This window comes from Balaenoptera physalus (genome assembly GCF_965194825.1).
Source record: "Balaenoptera physalus genome assembly, chromosome: 12".
In the NCBI taxonomy this organism is placed as follows: Eukaryota; Metazoa; Chordata; class Mammalia; order Artiodactyla; family Balaenopteridae; genus Balaenoptera; species Balaenoptera physalus.
This window is the reverse complement of record NC_138897.1, coordinates 47593704-47612396: the sequence shown is the minus strand read 5'-3', so window position 1 is coordinate 47612396 and position 18693 is coordinate 47593704. Positions and strand designations below refer to the sequence as shown.

Here is an 18693-nt window from a genome sequence, read left to right as displayed (position 1 = left end):
TAGACGACAAGCAAAGTCACTAGTTTCTCAGCCTTAAAAAGAGCCCATCCTTGTGCCCTGTGGATGGGACTATAAGATAGTATAACTATTAAGAAAAACAGTATGGAAGTTCCTGAAAAAATTAAAAATAGAACTACTATGTGATCCAGCAATCCCATTTGTGGATATACATCCAAAAGAATTGAAAGCAGGGTCTTGAAGGGACACCCTTCACACACTCATTTTCAGAGCAGCACTATTTTCAACAGCCAAAGGTGGAAGCAACCCAATGTCCACTGACAGATGAATAAACAAAATGTGGTAAGTACATACAATAGCATATTATTCAGCCTTTAAAAGGAAGGAAATCCTGTCACACACTTTAACGTGGATGAATATTGAGGACATTATGCTAAGTGAGATAATCAATCACAAAAAGACAAACATTGTGTAGTTCCACTTATATGAGGTATCAAAAGTAGTCAGATTCACAGAAACAGAAAGTAGAATGGTGGTTACCAGGGGCTGGAGGGAAGGGGAAAAGGGAAATTGTTGTTTGTTGGGTATAGAGTTTCAGTTTTACAAGATGAAAAAGTTCTGGAGATCTGTTGCACAGCAATGTACATATACTATTGCACCATACACTTACACGTGTAAAAATGGAAAATATATATTATGTGTTTTTTACAATTTAAATAAATAAATATAATTTTTTTTAAAAAAGAGTTCCCAGTACGGCTATGAAACTAGTTGTGTGGTGGTAAATAAGAAGTTCCCATCTGTGGTATTGGACTGGGAGGTGATTTTCATTTATTCCATTAATACTGAGCACCAGTGAGGTATTACACGTTGTGCACTCCCTTCCTTCAAAACAGGTTTTGGAAAAATTACTAAATTATCAAGCAATAGACATACTGCATGGTATGGTGTGGTAAGAATATGGTCGGTCAATTCAAGAGATATTAAGTTGGTAGAATCAACAATACTCTGTCAAGTACTGACTATAAGGAGCGAAGAAAAGGGAGAAATCAAGCATATCACACAGATTTTTGGCTTGGATAGGTAAGCAAATTGTGTTGCCATCCATGGAAAAAAAATTTTTTTAAAAAGAGGTCAGATTGGAGGACCTAGGATGGGGGAATGGAGAGAAGAAAAATTCATTTTTGAATTTGTTTAATTTTAGGGGCTTTGGAATATCTTGATGGAAACATCTAGTAGAAAACCCAAAACACCGATCTGAACCCCAGTAGATGTGCAGTAAGTCCCCAGAACAGAGACACAACTGAAGCCATGGACATGAGTACCATTACTCACGAGAAAGAAAGAGTGAGAAAAGGAATTCAAGACATATCTTAGTGAAATTATTTAATTTCAAGGATACCTATGTAAACAATCCATGAAATCTGGAAAACAGGTTTGCCTTAGATTTTAACAGAGCTAACACAATATCTATAATGTCTGGTGGAAAGAGTGAAATGAAGAAATGACACCTAGATAAGTTGCTCTTTAGGTACAAAGACAAAGGACAAATATTTTCAATTGCATATAAACCTTAAAGAATAGAACACAGGAACCCTTCTTTAGGAAAAAAAAAAAAAAAGATGATCAGGAATCACAGTTAATCAACTGATGAATCAAATAATTTAGAAGTAAAGAAAACCAGGTAAAAGAATGGATGATAATCATTTAAGTACAGCAAAGGAAAATATCAATAATTGTAAGAAGAAAATTACGTACTATAACATAAATATAAAAAACCTTGAGAGTAAAAGAAATTAGATAATATAACTGATATAATACAATCAGATATATAACAATTATAATATAATCGATTATAAACAGGGAGGTAAGTAATAAGGAGGTGAGAAGTGAAAATATATTTGTCTCTTACCTATGATTGGAGAAAGTCAATTATATGGTATAAAATTGAAGTCCGTAGTTGAAAAAATAAATGTAATTCACTCTCAATGTTTTTCTTAATCTTTTCTATTAATTTCAGGAATAAATACCTCTGTGAAGAAGCCTTTATTAGCAATTTTTTGAATTTCGTGTATTTCTTTTTCTTTTGTTGTATTTTGGTAATATTATATTTTATTCTTACCTAAATTAGCATATAATTATCATACTAGTTTCAGAAAATTACTTTTGCTGGTCCATATACAGTATCACTATCAATCATTATGTCTCATCTTCTTTTGGCATACATGTTTAGAGGGACATCTATAATCATGTTCAAAATTAGCTAATGGTGGTTATATCTGGGCAGGAGACTAGCATGAATTTTTAGCATTTTTTTCCTTTTCCCTTAGATTTTTCAAATAATGAGAATGTATCACTTTTAAGAAGACAAAGTCATTTTTATTTTCTAAATATGGAGTAGGCAGAATAAGTATGTGAAAAATACATTAATACATACATATATATGTATCTTGTATTTTAACTCTGTTACAGTGTGATTTTTTACTTCAGAACACAAATTATAATTACATCATGGTGTTCTTGCTTTGTTAATACTTAGAACAGCTTCTGTTTTTTTAGTATTTACTACGTGCCAGGCATATGCTACGTATGCTATATGCTTAGGAAGTATGAATTATGATTATTAATTCTTATCCCAAACTAATTAGGCAAGTAATATTATGTACATTTACAAAGAAGAAACTGTGTCTTTAGTTAAGAAACTTCCCCTAATTCACAGGTTCAGTAAATGTCAAATCCAGGATTTAAATCTTGCTATAAAATCTATACCCTACCCCACTATACCATGTTTCCTGCCATCCATGCCGTCCATGAAGTTTATCTTGTTATCCCAGGACTATGAAAATAAACGTAACCTAAAACACATTAGATTCACTTTAATTTTCCCAGTTAGATATAAAAAGTACTGGCAAATACAACAGTTATTAGTGAAAGGTCTTTATGATCTTGACATGGAGATGGAAACTTTGGAAGCTCTGTTGCCACATCCCTGGATTTCCTTCCTCATCTTTCCTTTATCCCATGCAGAAAGTCTAGAGTTAAAATCCTGACAAGCAGAATCTCCGCTGGCTCAGGAGGTTTCTAGAGGGAATATATATGAGTGCTGAGTCTTGCCCCTCACCTCCACTATAGTTACTAGCCAGACAAGGAAGAACCAATGGAAAAGTCAAGGACTCGTATCCTTGGAATTAAGTGTGGGATAGTCCTCATATACTACGAGGGTCTGATTTCCTCCTAAAATTCAGGGGGGTTATCTCTACAAGCCCTTTGCCCCTTAATCCTCACGGCCAACTGGCCTCTAGTAAAGGTACCCACATTCCCTGAGAGCCTTAAGGAGGCGCTGTGCTAGGGACTCGCCATGGATGATGGATCCCTCCCAACAACTCACAAGGAACCACTAAAGTCAGCTTATAAACCACAATGCTGAGAATCATACTTGGGATCTCTTTAACCCTCCCCCCGCAAAAGACCTACGGTAGAGAGTGTCCCAAAATACTTAAATGAAGAAAAAAATGCATTGGTCATCAATAGCAATTCCCACTAGTATGGAAGTATTAAGAGATAAGCAAAAAATTGCTCATATCTCAGTGACTACTATTATGATTTGTCTCTGTGTCAGAGTTACAAAGTATCATCATGTATAACTGGCATGTCCCTCAGATTTGTTTTCTAGAATTTCTATAGCAAATTCCAGATCAAGGCCCAATACATATGATGTGTGCCTCAGGCATGGGGTTAGGCCAAGCGGAAATGTATACGGACTCCTTATGTACTATTTCCTTCACTCTGACGTGGTATAAAAAATAACCAAAAACCATAGTCAGAGAACTAAAAAAACAGTAACTGGTTATGAACCAGTCCATGAATATTCATTCTAATCACTGTACAATAATCAATTAGTATTATACACAGCAAGAAAATATGAAATCTGAGGCTACAGACTGCAGAACTGAATAAATCATCATTTTTAAATGACTTAACTAGAGATAATGCATTTTCTTTTCTGGATGAAAGATTCATTTATGTTTCCTAGTGGAATAAATAAAGGGAAAAAATACACATGAATGGTAAAAAAAAAAAAAATTAAGCCAACGTGTCTGTTCCTACAAATACAGGTCAAGAAAAGCATTGTTCACATTATTTGATTTTACAGTTTGGATATTCATTACCTTGTTTGCTTAAGACTGAAAAAAAAAATAGAAATGTGAGTTTACTGAATTTCCTAATGTTTTATACAATGCAGTCAACTTTTTAAAAAATACACGTTAACACGTTAATAATATTACTAACGAAAAGTTGTAATGAAATTTCTGGTTCTTTTCTAAGTTTACCTTTCCTAATATCAAGTAGTAGAATGTGCTCTGGTGCTTTACATTTTAAATGTGATGTTTCAACTAATGTTGCCAGAAAACAAAATGTCAATGAGGATGCAAAGCTTCTAAAAATAAACTAAACTAGAACTATCAAAGACATAAAATAGAGTAACCATAGTAATGCTAATTTTAAAGTCACTGATTAAACATTTTTTTCCTAATCAATGTCAGGCATTTGCTATATCTTTTTCAGAACTGTTAAGTTATTCATAATTTCATACTTCTAAATTTCTCACACATTTAATGAAGGAACATAAAAATAATAGTGGTAGCGTGGAAAAGAACTTAGATGCAATGCTCAACAAACCTTACATATGTGTGTGTGTGTACACACGCACGTGCACACACACATTCCCACTCCAGACCTAAAATGGCTGAGTTGCAGGATGTTGTTGCTTGGTGACCAAACAGTATCTCCTCAGCCACACAGTAATCTAAACAGTGACAGATATGTCCCCTCAGTTTTAGGCATGGCCAGGACAAATATTAAAGGGCATGTTTATCTTCTCCAATATTCCACATTTTTAAGTCAGTTGTCACTTGCTTGATTTTATCATCAGTTACATTTAGGCTTCAGGGGGGGAAAGTATTTGCAAAGCTACATATGTTCTTTTGGAAAAACAAGAGGTAGAACCGAGCTTCTTTCAGACTGAAAGATAGTCTTGTTTCAGTTAAGTCTGTGTGGTGTGTCTGCTCTCTTCTAGTCCGACCTCCCAGTTGCTATCAGTCTCCCTTTCTTTCATTAAACACAAGGAGTTAATTAGCCTCAGCCTGTCCTCTCCCCTTCTCTCTTTCCCTTTTTGCAGTAGTAATGATGTCTAATTACCGGCAACAGTGGGTTACTGCAACACCAGGCGCAAATCTCTCTCAATGACAGCAAAGCCAGCCGTGAACCTTCAAGCCTCAAAAAGCTAGCATGATTCTTAGTCTATGTGAAAATACCATTCAAATACAGCACTTTCTTTCAACCGATATATGCCTTTGAATGAAAAGAAAAAGATATTCTTTGTCTTTCTGGCGACTGCACTCCTGTTATCATAAAGAAAAATCAACATATTTTTAAGGAAGAAATATTTTGAGATGTGGGGAAACACATGATAAAAGGGGATCTTTATTTTTTAACTCATTGAAATGTTGATTGGCTGTCTCTCAGAGAAGGAGGAGCCTATAATTCTATGTCAGGAGCAGCATAAAAATTTCATAAACAGCAATAGGAGAGTTCATGAATTAAAAACATCTGCAACATTTCCAAACGGGTCTGAATGAAGATCAGAGCTCTGAAATACTACACGGGAAACCATTATCCAAGAACATCACCTAAAGGATTACATTTTCTCCCCTAACTATATGGAATCCTTACTGAAAAGAGATACACGTGTTACTTTATCATTAACCCTGGAGTTGTTACTCTATATTAGATGTTTTAGCAGCAATTCTTTAACAACTCTGCATTAATTTTTCAATGAAAATATGCTATCTGAGCATGTGAATGCTGGTTTGAATTACTGGCATCCATGTTTATCTTAGCGCCTCTACAACCATTACAGAATTTATGTTAGAATTTTGAATTAATGTTTTAAAAAGGCACACCTGTTTATACATACAGTGGATGTAACCAAATCCATGCAAGTATAAACTCACTGGAGCAATACACAAGTGAAGCTATCCGACACGTAAACAGAGGTGCCTAAGTGTAACATAAAAAAAAAAAAAAAAAGAAAAGAAAAACAAACTCCCAAGCTAGCAATTTAAAAAGAAAAAACATAGAATTATTAAATAATATTCAGGTAAATATATCTTAAATGATTATTTTATTCATCAATTAGCCCCATATTGCCCAAAGGAAAATATATTCACATGCTGTGAATTCTAATTTACTTTGTCTAACAGTAAGTTATTTTTTTAAATCAGGTTCTTCATGTTACTCCCAATAAAAATGAATCAAAACACTTCATTCTATGTGACAGACTTCTGGCTCATCCAGATGTAAATAAACCTCAGTTCATCCATGCTCATTACTTAGTAAAGCAATCTCACCATTGTCTTTAGCAATGCCACATGTTAAAAGAGAAGTCTGCATTTATAGATCGACCTTCTAGAAACCTTCCAACAATGGCACATTTTTTTAAAAAACAGCAGAACTTTTATGTGTGTTTCCATTTCACCTTTATTTCCATGTCCCATTTTCCATATAAATTTCAAAAGAAATATACTCCCTTCAAACAACTACCCCTAATTAATCTCAAGAAACCATAAACTGCTCTCCAAACATAAAAGAGTCCTCCAAATAATCCTTTGAAAAACCTTTCATGCACATATTTCCAATTGAATATACCTCCGTTTGATAGAGAAGAATAGCTTTCAAGGCATCTCGTTTCTAGCATCCTCCAGGAATACTGCACGAGAAACAGTGGCCAGTAAGAAAGGGAGGAAAAGGAGCAAATGCTCAAGAAACCCGAAAGCGAGGCAAAAATGTACAGGATGCCAGATACCCTCCCCCACCCCTACTCCAGACGAGTACCCACCTAGCATGATGAAGAAAGAGGTCTTACGGATCTGATCTGCAATCCTACTTGCAGCCCACAGTTCCCATCTCCTTAAAAAGGAAATTGACGCTGCCGCCGCTCCCCAACCTCACAGGCTTCTGCCTAGTAGGCTGAGGTATACTGAGCTCTCAATGCCAGCGCCTGGGCTTAGAGCTTTGTGGCCATGAGACTAGAGCCATCCCAGAATAAGGAACAAATACGTACACCACTTGACTGCGCCCAAACCCATCTCGCTTTGTTGTTCATCATGTAGCTGCGGCTTTATTTGTGAAAGGGGGAAGCGAGGAAGGGAATGGGGGCAATAGGAGGAGGAATCTCCAGGACCTTATCTACAATCTCAATAGTCGTGGCAAGATCTCCGGGAGTGATCAAGGCGATCGGACAGCCCGGTGTCTCGCAATAGCGGCGGTCTAACAATAAAACCTGATAGTGTCCGGGGGAAAACCCCACATCCACGACCAGCGCCACGTTTGGGCTTTGTGCCAATAAGGAGACACTGTAGACTATCGATCAGAATCGTCTATTATCAGAGCGTGCGTCTGGGGTTCCAGCGTGGCCTTTATGAGCGGTGGCGAAGGCGGGACACGCGCCAGGCGCCCAGCGAAGGACGTGGGACAATGGCCCAGCCCGAGGACGCGGGACGCCGGCCGACCAGGGGATGGAAGCTCCAGCAGCGTGTCCGGGAGCCCGGAGGCCAGGAGGGCTGCGCGCTCTGAAGGTGCGCTGCCGCTTTAAAATAAAGGACCACAAAGACTCCACGTTGGGGGAAACGCGCCTGGCTCACACGACTGGGGACGACTTGGGGAGGGGGTTGAGAAGGGTGGGGGCAAACGAGCCAACGGTGGCTCACGGCTCCCCCTTTCTCCCCCCCCTTCCCCCCCCACCCCGCCAGGCTGCTCGGGCAGACGAATAACAGAGGAAGGCGAGTCACTCACCGTGGTCTTGACCGGCACGTAGAGCACTTGCTTTGCGCCGCCGCCGCCCCCGCGGACCTCGTCCGGCTGGCCCAGCTGGAAACCCTTCGATTTGACCCAGAATTTAAATTTGGCGTTGTCCGTGGAGCTCGACTCGCAGCCGTTGAGGAGCTGGACGATCCGCTCGTATTTTTTACGGGTCACCGTCTTGGTCTTGCCTGAGTCCCCGTAAGTCCTGAGGCACCAGTCCTGGAACTGGCGGTACATGTCGCGCTCACTCTCCATGTTCCCTGCTCCCGGCCGCCGGCCGGATGCTCCCAGCGCACTTCGCACCTGTTCACCCCGGGCTCATGAAAAATGCAGCTCCCGCCACGATGTAGGGACGCGAGGTCCCGGCCGCCGCCAGAGCCTGCCTCGGGTTGGGGGGGGAGCGGGGGGGAGGAATGGGGAGAGGGGAGGAGGGTCGGTTGGGCACCAGCGATCAATGCCCTGTGCTACCAAGTCTCTGGTTCGTTCGTAATTGCGACGGATGTCTTGGACGCTTTTCTCGTCCTCTTAGTAATGGGTCTCTTTAATACTGTGGGAGTAGGACCATCCTAACAGCATCTGGCCCGGAGGAGCTGGGTTCTGAATAATTAAAATCCCATTCCTTGGTTTATTAAAAACCCACTATTGACTTGGGGTGGTCCCTCGACGCCTCGCCCGGGGCTGTGTCCGGGGCAGGCAGGTGGAGCGCAGCGCCGCCTCCCCGCGCGCGCCCCAGAAGCTTCCCCAGCCTCCGGCCCCACGGTCCTGGAGCGAGGGCTGCGCCTCTCTCAAAAGCAGCTGCCCGGCCGAGCGCCTGAGAGTCCTAAGGGCAGCCGGGTCCCCGGGCTCTTCTTCCTCCAGGGTACTGTTCCGCTTCGGCCTTCCCTGCGTGGGGCGTTCAGGGACTAGAAAGAGAGAAAGTTCTTACCTGTCATGTTGTTAAACCTATCAAATCCTGCTACACAGGAAATTTTTTAAGGTATTTTTAAAGCGGCATAAAATGTCATTTCTTCAGATGCATTTAGGCTAAATTCCAGTCCCGGAGGTAGGTTCCAGTAGTTAAGTCCCAGAATTAGCAAAGCATTCACGAAGATTTGGCCATAGTTCTATAGGATAGCCTGTGGTACCCCAAACAGATATCCGTTCCAGGGGATGTGGGTAAACGAAGGCAGGCCGCTGGCGGCGGGTCTCCCGGATAATGATGGGGTCCCCAGACAGGACTCCTCTGGTCTCTGGCGAACTGGGTACAAGGCATAGAAGTAAGTTTATGATACAGATGCTTAAAACCCTTTGCATGAAATTAGAATATAGCGAGGTATCATTTTCCCATTGCTTGGTTACAGTTTGCAGTTCACACGGGAGGTTTCGGATGTCTATTTTCCCCCTGCCACGTCATGGACACCCCCTCCACCGCTCAGAGTAGCCAAATATGAGTTCCTCCGGACGATTTCTCAAGCAAATGAAATCAGCGGTTCCTCCATTCAGGATTTCCATCCGTTTGTTACAGAGCTTGGAATAGGGGAGTTCCCATCCTCCTCGCGCTGCGATTGCGGCCGCTCCTCTTTATTCTACTCTCTGCGGAGGCCCGCGCCCGTCCCGGGAGGCGGCTCTGCCAGCAAGGCGGCCCGACCGGTGCTCAGCGCCGGGTCCGCCTCCTAGCCCACCTTCGCCCCTCGTCGTGGTCTCCAAGACGAAAGCCCCGACTGGGAACGCGGAGTGTTTGTACCCAGTGCGCCGCAGCTGGTCCCGGCACTTGCAAAATGGTCAGTGGCTCCTGCTCGGCCAGGCTGAGTGTGTGCGTGTGTGTGAGCCAGGGAGCGAGGGCGTGCGGTGTGCAGGGGGTGCGCCGTGTGTGCGCGCGTCTCCGGGAAGGTCTCGCGGCGGCTGGAGCCGGGACTGACAGCCCAGGCGGAGCGCGAGCAGCTCCACACACTAAACCTCTCGCCTCTCCCCTCACCCCCACCCCTCCCACTCCCCTCTCCTCCCGCCCCCCCTTCCCCGGCCCCTTCCAAGCTCTCTGATTGGCCAATGGGACAAAAGTTTCTGTGGAGACGGCTGGGCGCTGACGTCACGGACAGAATTGTCCCATTTAGGGATCCCGGGGGCAGCGCGCATGCTGCAGGCTGCAGGTTAGAGGCAGGAGGAGGTAGCAGCGGGCCCGGCGGCAGCCAGGTGGCGGAAAGGAGCACTCAGCATCCAGGTGGGGGGACGACTCCAGCAGGGTTTCCATGGAGATTCCTCTGGGTCTAGCCTAAAAACAGCAGATCAGCTGACACCATTAGCTCAGGACCTAATTACTGCTTATTGGAGCAACAAATGAGGGAGAGGGCCAGCTGCAAAGGAAGAGTTTTTATCCACCCCCCCTCCCCATCTCCTCCTCTCTCCCTTCTCTGGGGGGCTCTAGAGTCCCGGGTGAATTCTCATTAACTTGCAAGATTGCTGCAACGAAAGCTCCTCCTCTAGAGGCTACCTTCACTGCTTTTATTCTTTTTATTCCCTTCTTTTGTATCAAGAAGAAAATGCTAAAATAAATCAGTTGTCCTGAGTCCTTGAATTTTTTTTGCCCAATAAATATTAGACCGGTAGAGCTCAGAGATTCCACCGGCCAATAGAAGTCATAAGTGGATCACACATAAGGGGAGGATCACTTTCAGTTTATTGAATTGGGTATTTATCTTTAGGCTTTTCACATTCAAAAAAAAATTTCAATATCTTAAAAAAATATTTGGAACAAGCAATTGGACAGAATAGTATTTTCCATCACCCTTCTAAATGTGGTGTACCTCACAGGAACAACTCTCTTAAAAGTTTCCCTGGTGATATCAGAGACGGAGGATGATTTCAAGTCAAGAGATCCAGATTTTCTGGTATATTGGTCATAGGTTTCCTAGGAGATTCTGGAAGTATCGTTGGTCACAGGGTGGTTATTCATTCAAGATTAAGCTGGTTCTATAGAGTTTACTTTCTCTTACGGTTATAGCTGAATTCTCAATTTTAGAATTCGTTTTGGTAGCTCTTTCATTTGAAAAGTCACCCCACCTCCTCTAAGCCTCATTCAAGTACCTTCAGAACCAGAAAGACTTCCTTCCTTGACTTACTCATGTTAAAGTGATCTGCCTCTCTAAACTCCTCTGGATAGTGTCTTTCAAACATTTTTTTAACCTTGTCTCATAGTAAGACATATTTTAGTAAGACATATTTAGTAAGACATATTTTACTCATATTTTACTTTGGCATAGAGTGCATACATACATCTGTCCTCCAAAAATTTTATGAAATAAGTATTTTTATTACATGCAATACACACTATTTGCCATTTTCCTCCTATTTATTTATTTTATTTGGTAAAGTATTGTCCTAACTCAATAAATTTATTTTATGATCCAGCAAAGGATGACTGGCAACTATAGTTTGGAAAACATGGTTTTAGATCACAAGAACTGCACTGCTCCTCGTACTATATTTATATTTTCATGTAAGTATGTTTCATTATTCAAATAGAATCTTGCTTGGAAGACTCTTGAGAGTTTGCACTTTCTTGTTTTCCAAGTAACTCCAGCACAATGAACAATGCACACAGTAAGTACTTAATAAATATATACTGAGTTAGTTAATTACTAAAGGAAGGAAAAACGAGGAAGGGAAGGAAGGAAGAAGCAGGCAGGCATAATTCTTGGCCATTCCTGTTGCCTTTTGCTGGTTGTTGTTTGGATGAAGTTGGGCCCCACTTAAGGGAATCATAGGGCCTGACCACATACACGTGTTCATTCTATTTATGATTATACTTGACACGCCAGTGTATGGAAATTAGAACCCTTGAGACATAAAGGATTCACAGAATACAAACAAATATGTCATCAACCCCTAGTCATATTAACTAGACTTTGTATGTAAGCAAAAAAAAAAAAAAAAACTACAAAATTGAAAGAGATCATGTAAGACACATTCCTTTTAGAAGGAAGAGGTAAATTTTAACTATTGAAAGAGGATTCACATTGGACTAAAGGAAAAGAGAGTTCTAGGACTTTGAGAGCCAAGTTTCTCAGAGCCCTGTGGATTCTCTGGTCTCCAGTGTGCTCTGTCCTGTACTTGTACTCATTATTAATTGGTGGGCTGGGTCAACATCTTTTACCATATCTTATCGACATAAAAGCATAAGCACTTGAAATATCTAAAATCTGCTTCAGCAACTCACTCTAGATTCATTTCTCTCCTTTACTTTTAACTTCTCTAGAAGTTCTTCCCAGCTCCACCTAGAGGGTCATACTGAGCCTTTCCTTCAGCTAACTTATTCATTGAACAGGCTGCCTGGAATTTAATTGGCATTTCCCCCAAGACACTTTCTTCAGAATTGATTCTCTACAGAGCATCTCTCTCCAAAAAAGTGACTCTTCACCCCTCTATCTGAACACCAATCACTAAGCCCTGGCGCAGGGTTCTGCATGCCATTTATAGGGAGAGGAAGTCAGAAATTATTATATCAGAATTGTAATATATATTAAAATATATATTATATTTTAATGAAGGATAATCCAAATTTTGAAACACAATCAACATGATTTTATTATGAAAGTAAAATTTCTTCCAACTTATGGTCAGCTTGCATACGACATTTAAAAAAATCTGGAAAATCTTGCATTTTAATATCCATCACAAATAGTCATGCAACACTACATATTCATCAGCAAAATGTTACAGTGCAAACAACATATAATCCGTAATCATAAAATAAAGATTCAAAGAATAAACAAGCCTTCATTCATCCATCCATATAATTATACTTTCATTCAACAAATATTTACTGAGCACCAATTTCTCTGATAGGCCCTAGAGTTAAAGTAGTCAACAAGACTGATGTATATATATGGCCATCATCTAATGGAACTTAAATTTTTTAAGGAAAACATAACAAGCAAAGAAATAAATAATTAGCCCTTGAGGTAAGTGCCGGGAGGGGAAAAAAATGGTGCTATAATAGAAAACAGTGGCAGAGTTAGAGGGACTTGGTGACTCAGGGAAGATATATCTGGGTAGGTAACACTTATCGTGAGACTTGATGGATGCAAAGAAGTCAACCAGTCAAAAAGCCAGAGAGGGGAACTACAGGCACAGCACAAAGGCAAGACTTCTTGGCATGTTTGAGGACTAGAAAGAAGACCAGTGTAACTGGAGCTTATTGAGCTTCAAAGGGATAGGTAGGCTATGAGGTCTGAGTTGTCTTTTGCTGCCATGTCCTATAGGGCACTGGTCACCATGATAAGGAATTTGCATTGTATTATTGGTCCAGTGGAAAATCAATCAAGTAGTTAAAGCAGGAGAAGTATGTGATATGAGATGCATTTTTAGAAGTTTCACTGGCCACTTTGAAAAGAAAGGATTAGGAGGAGGCAAGCATGGCCAATTAGGAAACTTGCTGTAGTTGTAGTAGTTTAGGTGAAATATTATACTAATGGATTAGAAAGGTAATGGTCGAGGTACAGGGAGAGAAGTGAAGGATTGAAGATACGTTTTAAAGATAGCAGAAGGCTTGCTGATGGATTGCATGTGGCAGGTGAGAGAAAAGATTGAGTCAAGGATGACCAGATGGCTTCTGGCTTTAGTAGTATGGCTAGTGAGGACACTGACTTAGAGAGGGGGGGTTTGAGAGAGGAACAGATTGGGAGTTGGAGGCTGAGGTAGAAGCAGAAGTAGGTTGGGGTGGAGAGGCAGGAAGAAAAATTTAATTTCAGAAAAGTTAAATTTGAAATATGGAAAGAGTTGTTCATGTAGGAATTTGAATATAGAAGCTTGAACGACAGAGAAAAGTCTGGGCTGGAGATATAAATACAGGAAATTTAAAGCCATGGGAATGAAAGACATCACCTCTACCCACATTCCTCCATCCCCCTAAAGGGAAAGACTCTATCTTTTGATACTGATTTTGTATAAACTGCTACCCTAGGGCTAAAATGGAATGTCATGTACTGACTGAACAGCAAAAGTTAGCTTCCCATTGGTGTAACCCTGATGATGGGAAAGCCTGAGAAAAATAACAAAGCAATTTGAATCAATCCTTGGCTGGACCTAAACTGTTAGTGAGTTCCAAAATTTACATGGCCCTAAAATCATCTAAAGTTTTTTTTTTTTAATTTATGTTTTATTTTTTGGCTTCACTGTATGGCTTGCAGGATCTTAGTTCCTAACCAGGGATCAAACCCAGGCCCCCTGCAGTGGAAGTGCAGAGTCCTAACCACTGGACAGCCAGGGGATTCCCAATCATTTAAATTTTAAAAAGGAAAGACAAATACTGTATGATATCACTTATATGTGAAATCTAAAAAATAAAACAAACTAATGAATAAAACAAAAATGAAGCAGATTCACACATATAGAGAACAAACTGGTGGGCACCAGTGGGGAGAGGGAACGGGGAGGGGCAATATGAGGTGGGGGAAGGGTTATTATAGGATTATATGAAATCATGTGTGTGAAACTTTTGAAAATTGTAAAGCACTATAGAATTTAAAGTATCTTTCATTCAATAAAAATTAAATTGAATTAAATTTTAAAAAATAGTCAAAAAATAAAAATAAATAAAATTTGACTTCAAAATAAATAAAGAAAGAAAATTTTTAAAGATTGAAAACTTTGGTTAGACCTGTTCTACATTAGATCAGGACACGGAGGCATGCTAAAATAGGAATCTACGCTTTGAAGATGGCCTATGAGCAAATCTGTCATTGAAGGGATCAAATAAATCCTTTGTCTACAGAGTTAAGTCAGTAAGAGAATTCGAGCCCTTTAGCCAGACCAGAGAATGTGATAGATGGTCCTGGCTACTTTGAAACCTGGAAGTTCTAAACATCATTATGCATCCAGATGTTTAACCGTCTATAAATAACTCCTCCATGGAAAAGGAATTTGTAAAGGAAGCAAATGGCCAACTCAGTCAGCAACTTGATTACCGTACAGCATGGCAACTTTTCAAAATGAAACAGAATAAACAAAGTTAAAGCAGAAAGGTACATATTGTGCCAATAGGGAAATTTGAGACTACATAAAAAGTGTCACAAGTCTGATTTTATTAGTTGACTTCCATTCTGATGACTCTTCTCCAAATAATTTTGAAAAGAGCTATCTTTAGTATGCTATAGCTATCTTTTGGTTAAGAAAAAAAAATGATTTTTAGAAAGTTTAAATATTGCTCTGATCTTTAGGGCTGTCATTACTAAGACACACCAAAAAAGTGTTGTTTTATTTTTTAATTCGTAAGCTATAGTATCAGTATCTTTATTCCATTTTCTAACCAAAAGAAAAAAGATTAGAAATTTAATGTTTTTTGCTTGGCCCCAAGTTGATTGACATTTATGTTTGTTTGGTGAGATCACCATTAAATATGATACATTGGTCAGCAGTTAATTTCCATATATACTTGTGTGCAAACTAAGAACAAACTAGATTTGACAAGTCTAGTGGATTTGCTGAATTTCTCTTTTGTTCCTACCTTTAACATCTCTGTATAAACAAGTCCATGGCACAGCCAATCCCTGCATTTTAACAGCCACATATGGATTCATTCAACATTTATCCACCTGACATTTTCATCTAGCTGTCAGAACTATGATGAAGTCCAACGCTAAGTCTGGTGTTCATGTCCCTTGTAACAGAGAAGAAAATACATTTTTTTCTGGCCCCAAATATTGCTTTATTTCCAGTAGCCATATGGCTTATCTTTTCTTCCAAAATATATGGCTTAAAACAGTAATCTGCATATCATCTTCAACTCAGTGGACAGCATGATTATAGAATTTCTGCATTATTTTTAGAACAGTTATTTTGTCATGGAAAGTAACAACTCTTCAGGGAAGAGGGAACAACACACCTCTGCCCAACTCCCATTATACTTCTCCACGTTTCCAGTTTTCACTCCTATTTCTATTGAATGAACCAATTAATATCTTACCACCATCACCTAACCCTCATATCTTATTTACAATATATTATTAATAATTGTAGGACATTTGTTTAACTTGCAGGCTAAAAGTGACAATAACGGACACAGATATTTCTTGGCTAAAACCACAGACTCTAGAAAGAGTTTTCACGTGGAAGACATCTGAGTTCTAATATCAGAACCTGCAAAATAGCTGTAACAATGCAAAAATACTGTCCTTTGGTGGGGGGGGAAGAAGTTGAAAGGAAAACTACCCCTAGTTTTCCTGGGACTATTCTAACAGGCATTGAAAAGCAAGGCAGAAAATAAGTTTTAGATTTCTCTTGTCTCTTTTCTTCTAAAATAAACATCTCCCGTCTTTAGAAAACTCTTTAATTAAACTTCTTGATCAAAAAGCAGAGTAACCATTTAGAAGCTCCAAAAATTTAAGTTCTTTTTCTAGTTTGTATTGAGTTTTGAAAATGAGAGCTAACTTTTAAAACATGAAGTGTTCATTTATATGCAAAAATGCATCTTAGGCAATTCAATTTTGAACTGTCTGCTTTGGTCATCTTGATAGCTTGGAAAAGCAGAACACCACTATGGGGGTGAGACACTTCCATTTATCTTAATGAATTGCAAATTTTAGATTGAACTAATCTTCAAGGCAGAGTTTTACACATGTGTGCATGAGATACAAATTGCCTGACATATCATAAAACATAATTTATTAAGAACAACCTCACTAGGTACAATGAAGCTGTGAGCCAATCAAACCTTTAGGAGTCATTTTAGCCATTAATTTGTAATTGGGTGTGATGATTGAAATAAGCCCCAACATACAAGGGGAAGATGAAACAGCTCCTTGAGGGTCAGTGGTAGAGAATGGTTTACAAAGACAGCTTATGTTTCTGAGCATATTTATGCATACATGTCTTCTTGTAGAAAAACAATTATACCTGAATTTTGAAACAGCAATACTCCTGAAATCTCAAGATTTCTTTGACTCAAATAAAATCATCTGAGCATATCATTTTGTTGGAGTATTAAATTTACTAATCCCAAGTAAAATGATTTCATGCCTTACACATTTTTTAACTGTTTCCAAATATTAATATGACCGGTACTTTCTAAAATAGCAAAAAACTGTAACTTTTAAGTATCAATCAGTTAATTAAGAAACATACAGTGATGATATTGGCTCACTTTTTTATTAATACCCATTAAGGTAAAGGCATAGTATTGATTTATACATTTTAAGAATGAAATTAATGTGGATTTCCGATTCCCGTGCTGTGGCTGACTAGAGACACTAAGAGCCCTTTTTCAAGAAAACAACTCAAGGATGCATAATAAGTAGTTGTGATTGCATGACTGGGCTCACAGGATGTGAGGAAAGTACCTCGCTCTCCCCTCCCACAAAAAAGTCCATTGAAAACTGATCAGTGAGCAGTCAACACACCCAAGAGGCTAGATGATCTTATGAGCAACGTTAATATCAACATTATGGTAGAAAGACTGAATACTAGGGCTTCCCTGGTGGTGCAGTGGTTGAGAATCTGCCTGCCAATGCAGAGGACACGGGTTCGAGCCCTGGTCTGGGAAGATCCCACATGCTGCGGAGCAACTAGGCCTGTGAGCCACAACTACTGAGCCTGCGCGTCTGGAGCCTGTGCTCCGCAACAAGAGAGGCCGCGATAGTGAGAGGCCCGCGCACCGCAATGAAGAGTGGCCCCCGCTTGCCGCAACTGGAGAAAGCCCTCACACAGAAACGAAGACCCAACACAGCCAAAAATTAAAAAAAAAAAAAAAAGACTGAACATTAGATCAGCAACATAGTACTGGAGCTGTTCCTGAAAATCCTATATGAAGCCGGAGACACTCGAAGTGTAGTAAAATAGTTACAAAGTTGGCCTTGCCACCTGGCTCATAGTAAAAGTAAATACACATTCTCTGTAGAGGAAAACATCCACCATTTGAGTAATCAGGTTTGTCTTAGATTAAGAACAACCAAATATGAGCATACAACTTGAAGTGTCCAAAAATAAGAAAACCAACTATCATCTATAAAAGCCAGCATAAGTAACAAGAACAAAAATAAATTCCCAAAGATTTTATTCAAAAACAGACAAACTGTTTACTTTTATTGTAGTAACTGGTGGAGGACACTAAGAGGGTTTCTAAAATGGTAGTAACATACAGTTTCCTGAACTATGTGCTAATTATACGGGTGGTTCACTTTGAGAAAATACATCGCGTTATATACTTATTATTAGTACACTTTTCCCCATGTATGTTAATCTTTAATTAGGAAGTTTACTTTTAAAAAGCAATAAACATGCAAACTCTGTAGGCCAATCACTAACAATATTTTTTTAACATCTTTATTAGAGTATAATTGCTTAACAATGGTGTGTCAGTTTCTGCTTATAACAAAGTGAATCAGCTATACATATAAATGTGTCCCCATATCTCTTCCCTCTTGCATTTCCCTCCCTCCCACCCTCCCTATCCCACCCCTCTAGGTGGTCACAAAGCACCAAGCTGATCTCCCTGTGATATGCAGCTGCTTCCCACTAGCTATCTATTTTACGTTTGGTAGTGTATATATGTCCATGCCACTCTCTCACTTTGTCCCAGCTTACCCTTCACCCTCCCCGTATCCTCAAGTCCATTATCTAGTAGGTCTGCATCTTTATTCGCGTCTTGCCCCTAGGTTCTTCTGACCATTTCCTTTTTCTTTTTTTTTTTTTTTAGATTCCATATATATGTGTTAGCATACAGTATTGTTTTTCTCTTTCTGACTTACTTCACTCTGTATGACAGTCTCTAGGTCCATCCACCTCACTACAAATAACTCAGTTTCGTTCCTTTTTATGGCTGAGTAATATCCCATTGTATATATGTGCCAAATCTTCTTTTCCATTCATCTGCCGATGGACACTTAGTTTGCTTCCATGTCC

General features: G+C 39.8%; 1 protein-coding gene and 1 long non-coding RNA gene across 7 annotated transcripts in view; one reads left to right on the top strand and one right to left on the bottom strand.

Moving 5' to 3' along the window:
• Positions 1–8199, bottom strand: part of NOL4 (nucleolar protein 4) — a 401283-nt gene extending 393084 nt beyond the window's left edge. For 4 of the 6 annotated variants that reach the window (XM_082416104.1, XM_082416103.1, XM_082416105.1 and 1 more), the window contains exon 1: positions 7813–8199. In XM_082416104.1, coding sequence (XP_082272230.1) covers positions 7813–8076 — 264 coding nt within the window. In that variant the 5' untranslated portion in view covers positions 8077–8199. Of the gene's footprint in view, positions 1–6666; positions 7668–7812 lie in introns of those variants that run through there. The other 2 variants (XM_082416106.1, XM_082416107.1) reach the window with 2 other exon arrangements.
• The window catches only part of LOC309639260, a 433950-nt gene that overhangs the window by 409917 nt on the left and 5340 nt on the right, over positions 1–18693 (top strand). The window lies entirely within an intron of this gene.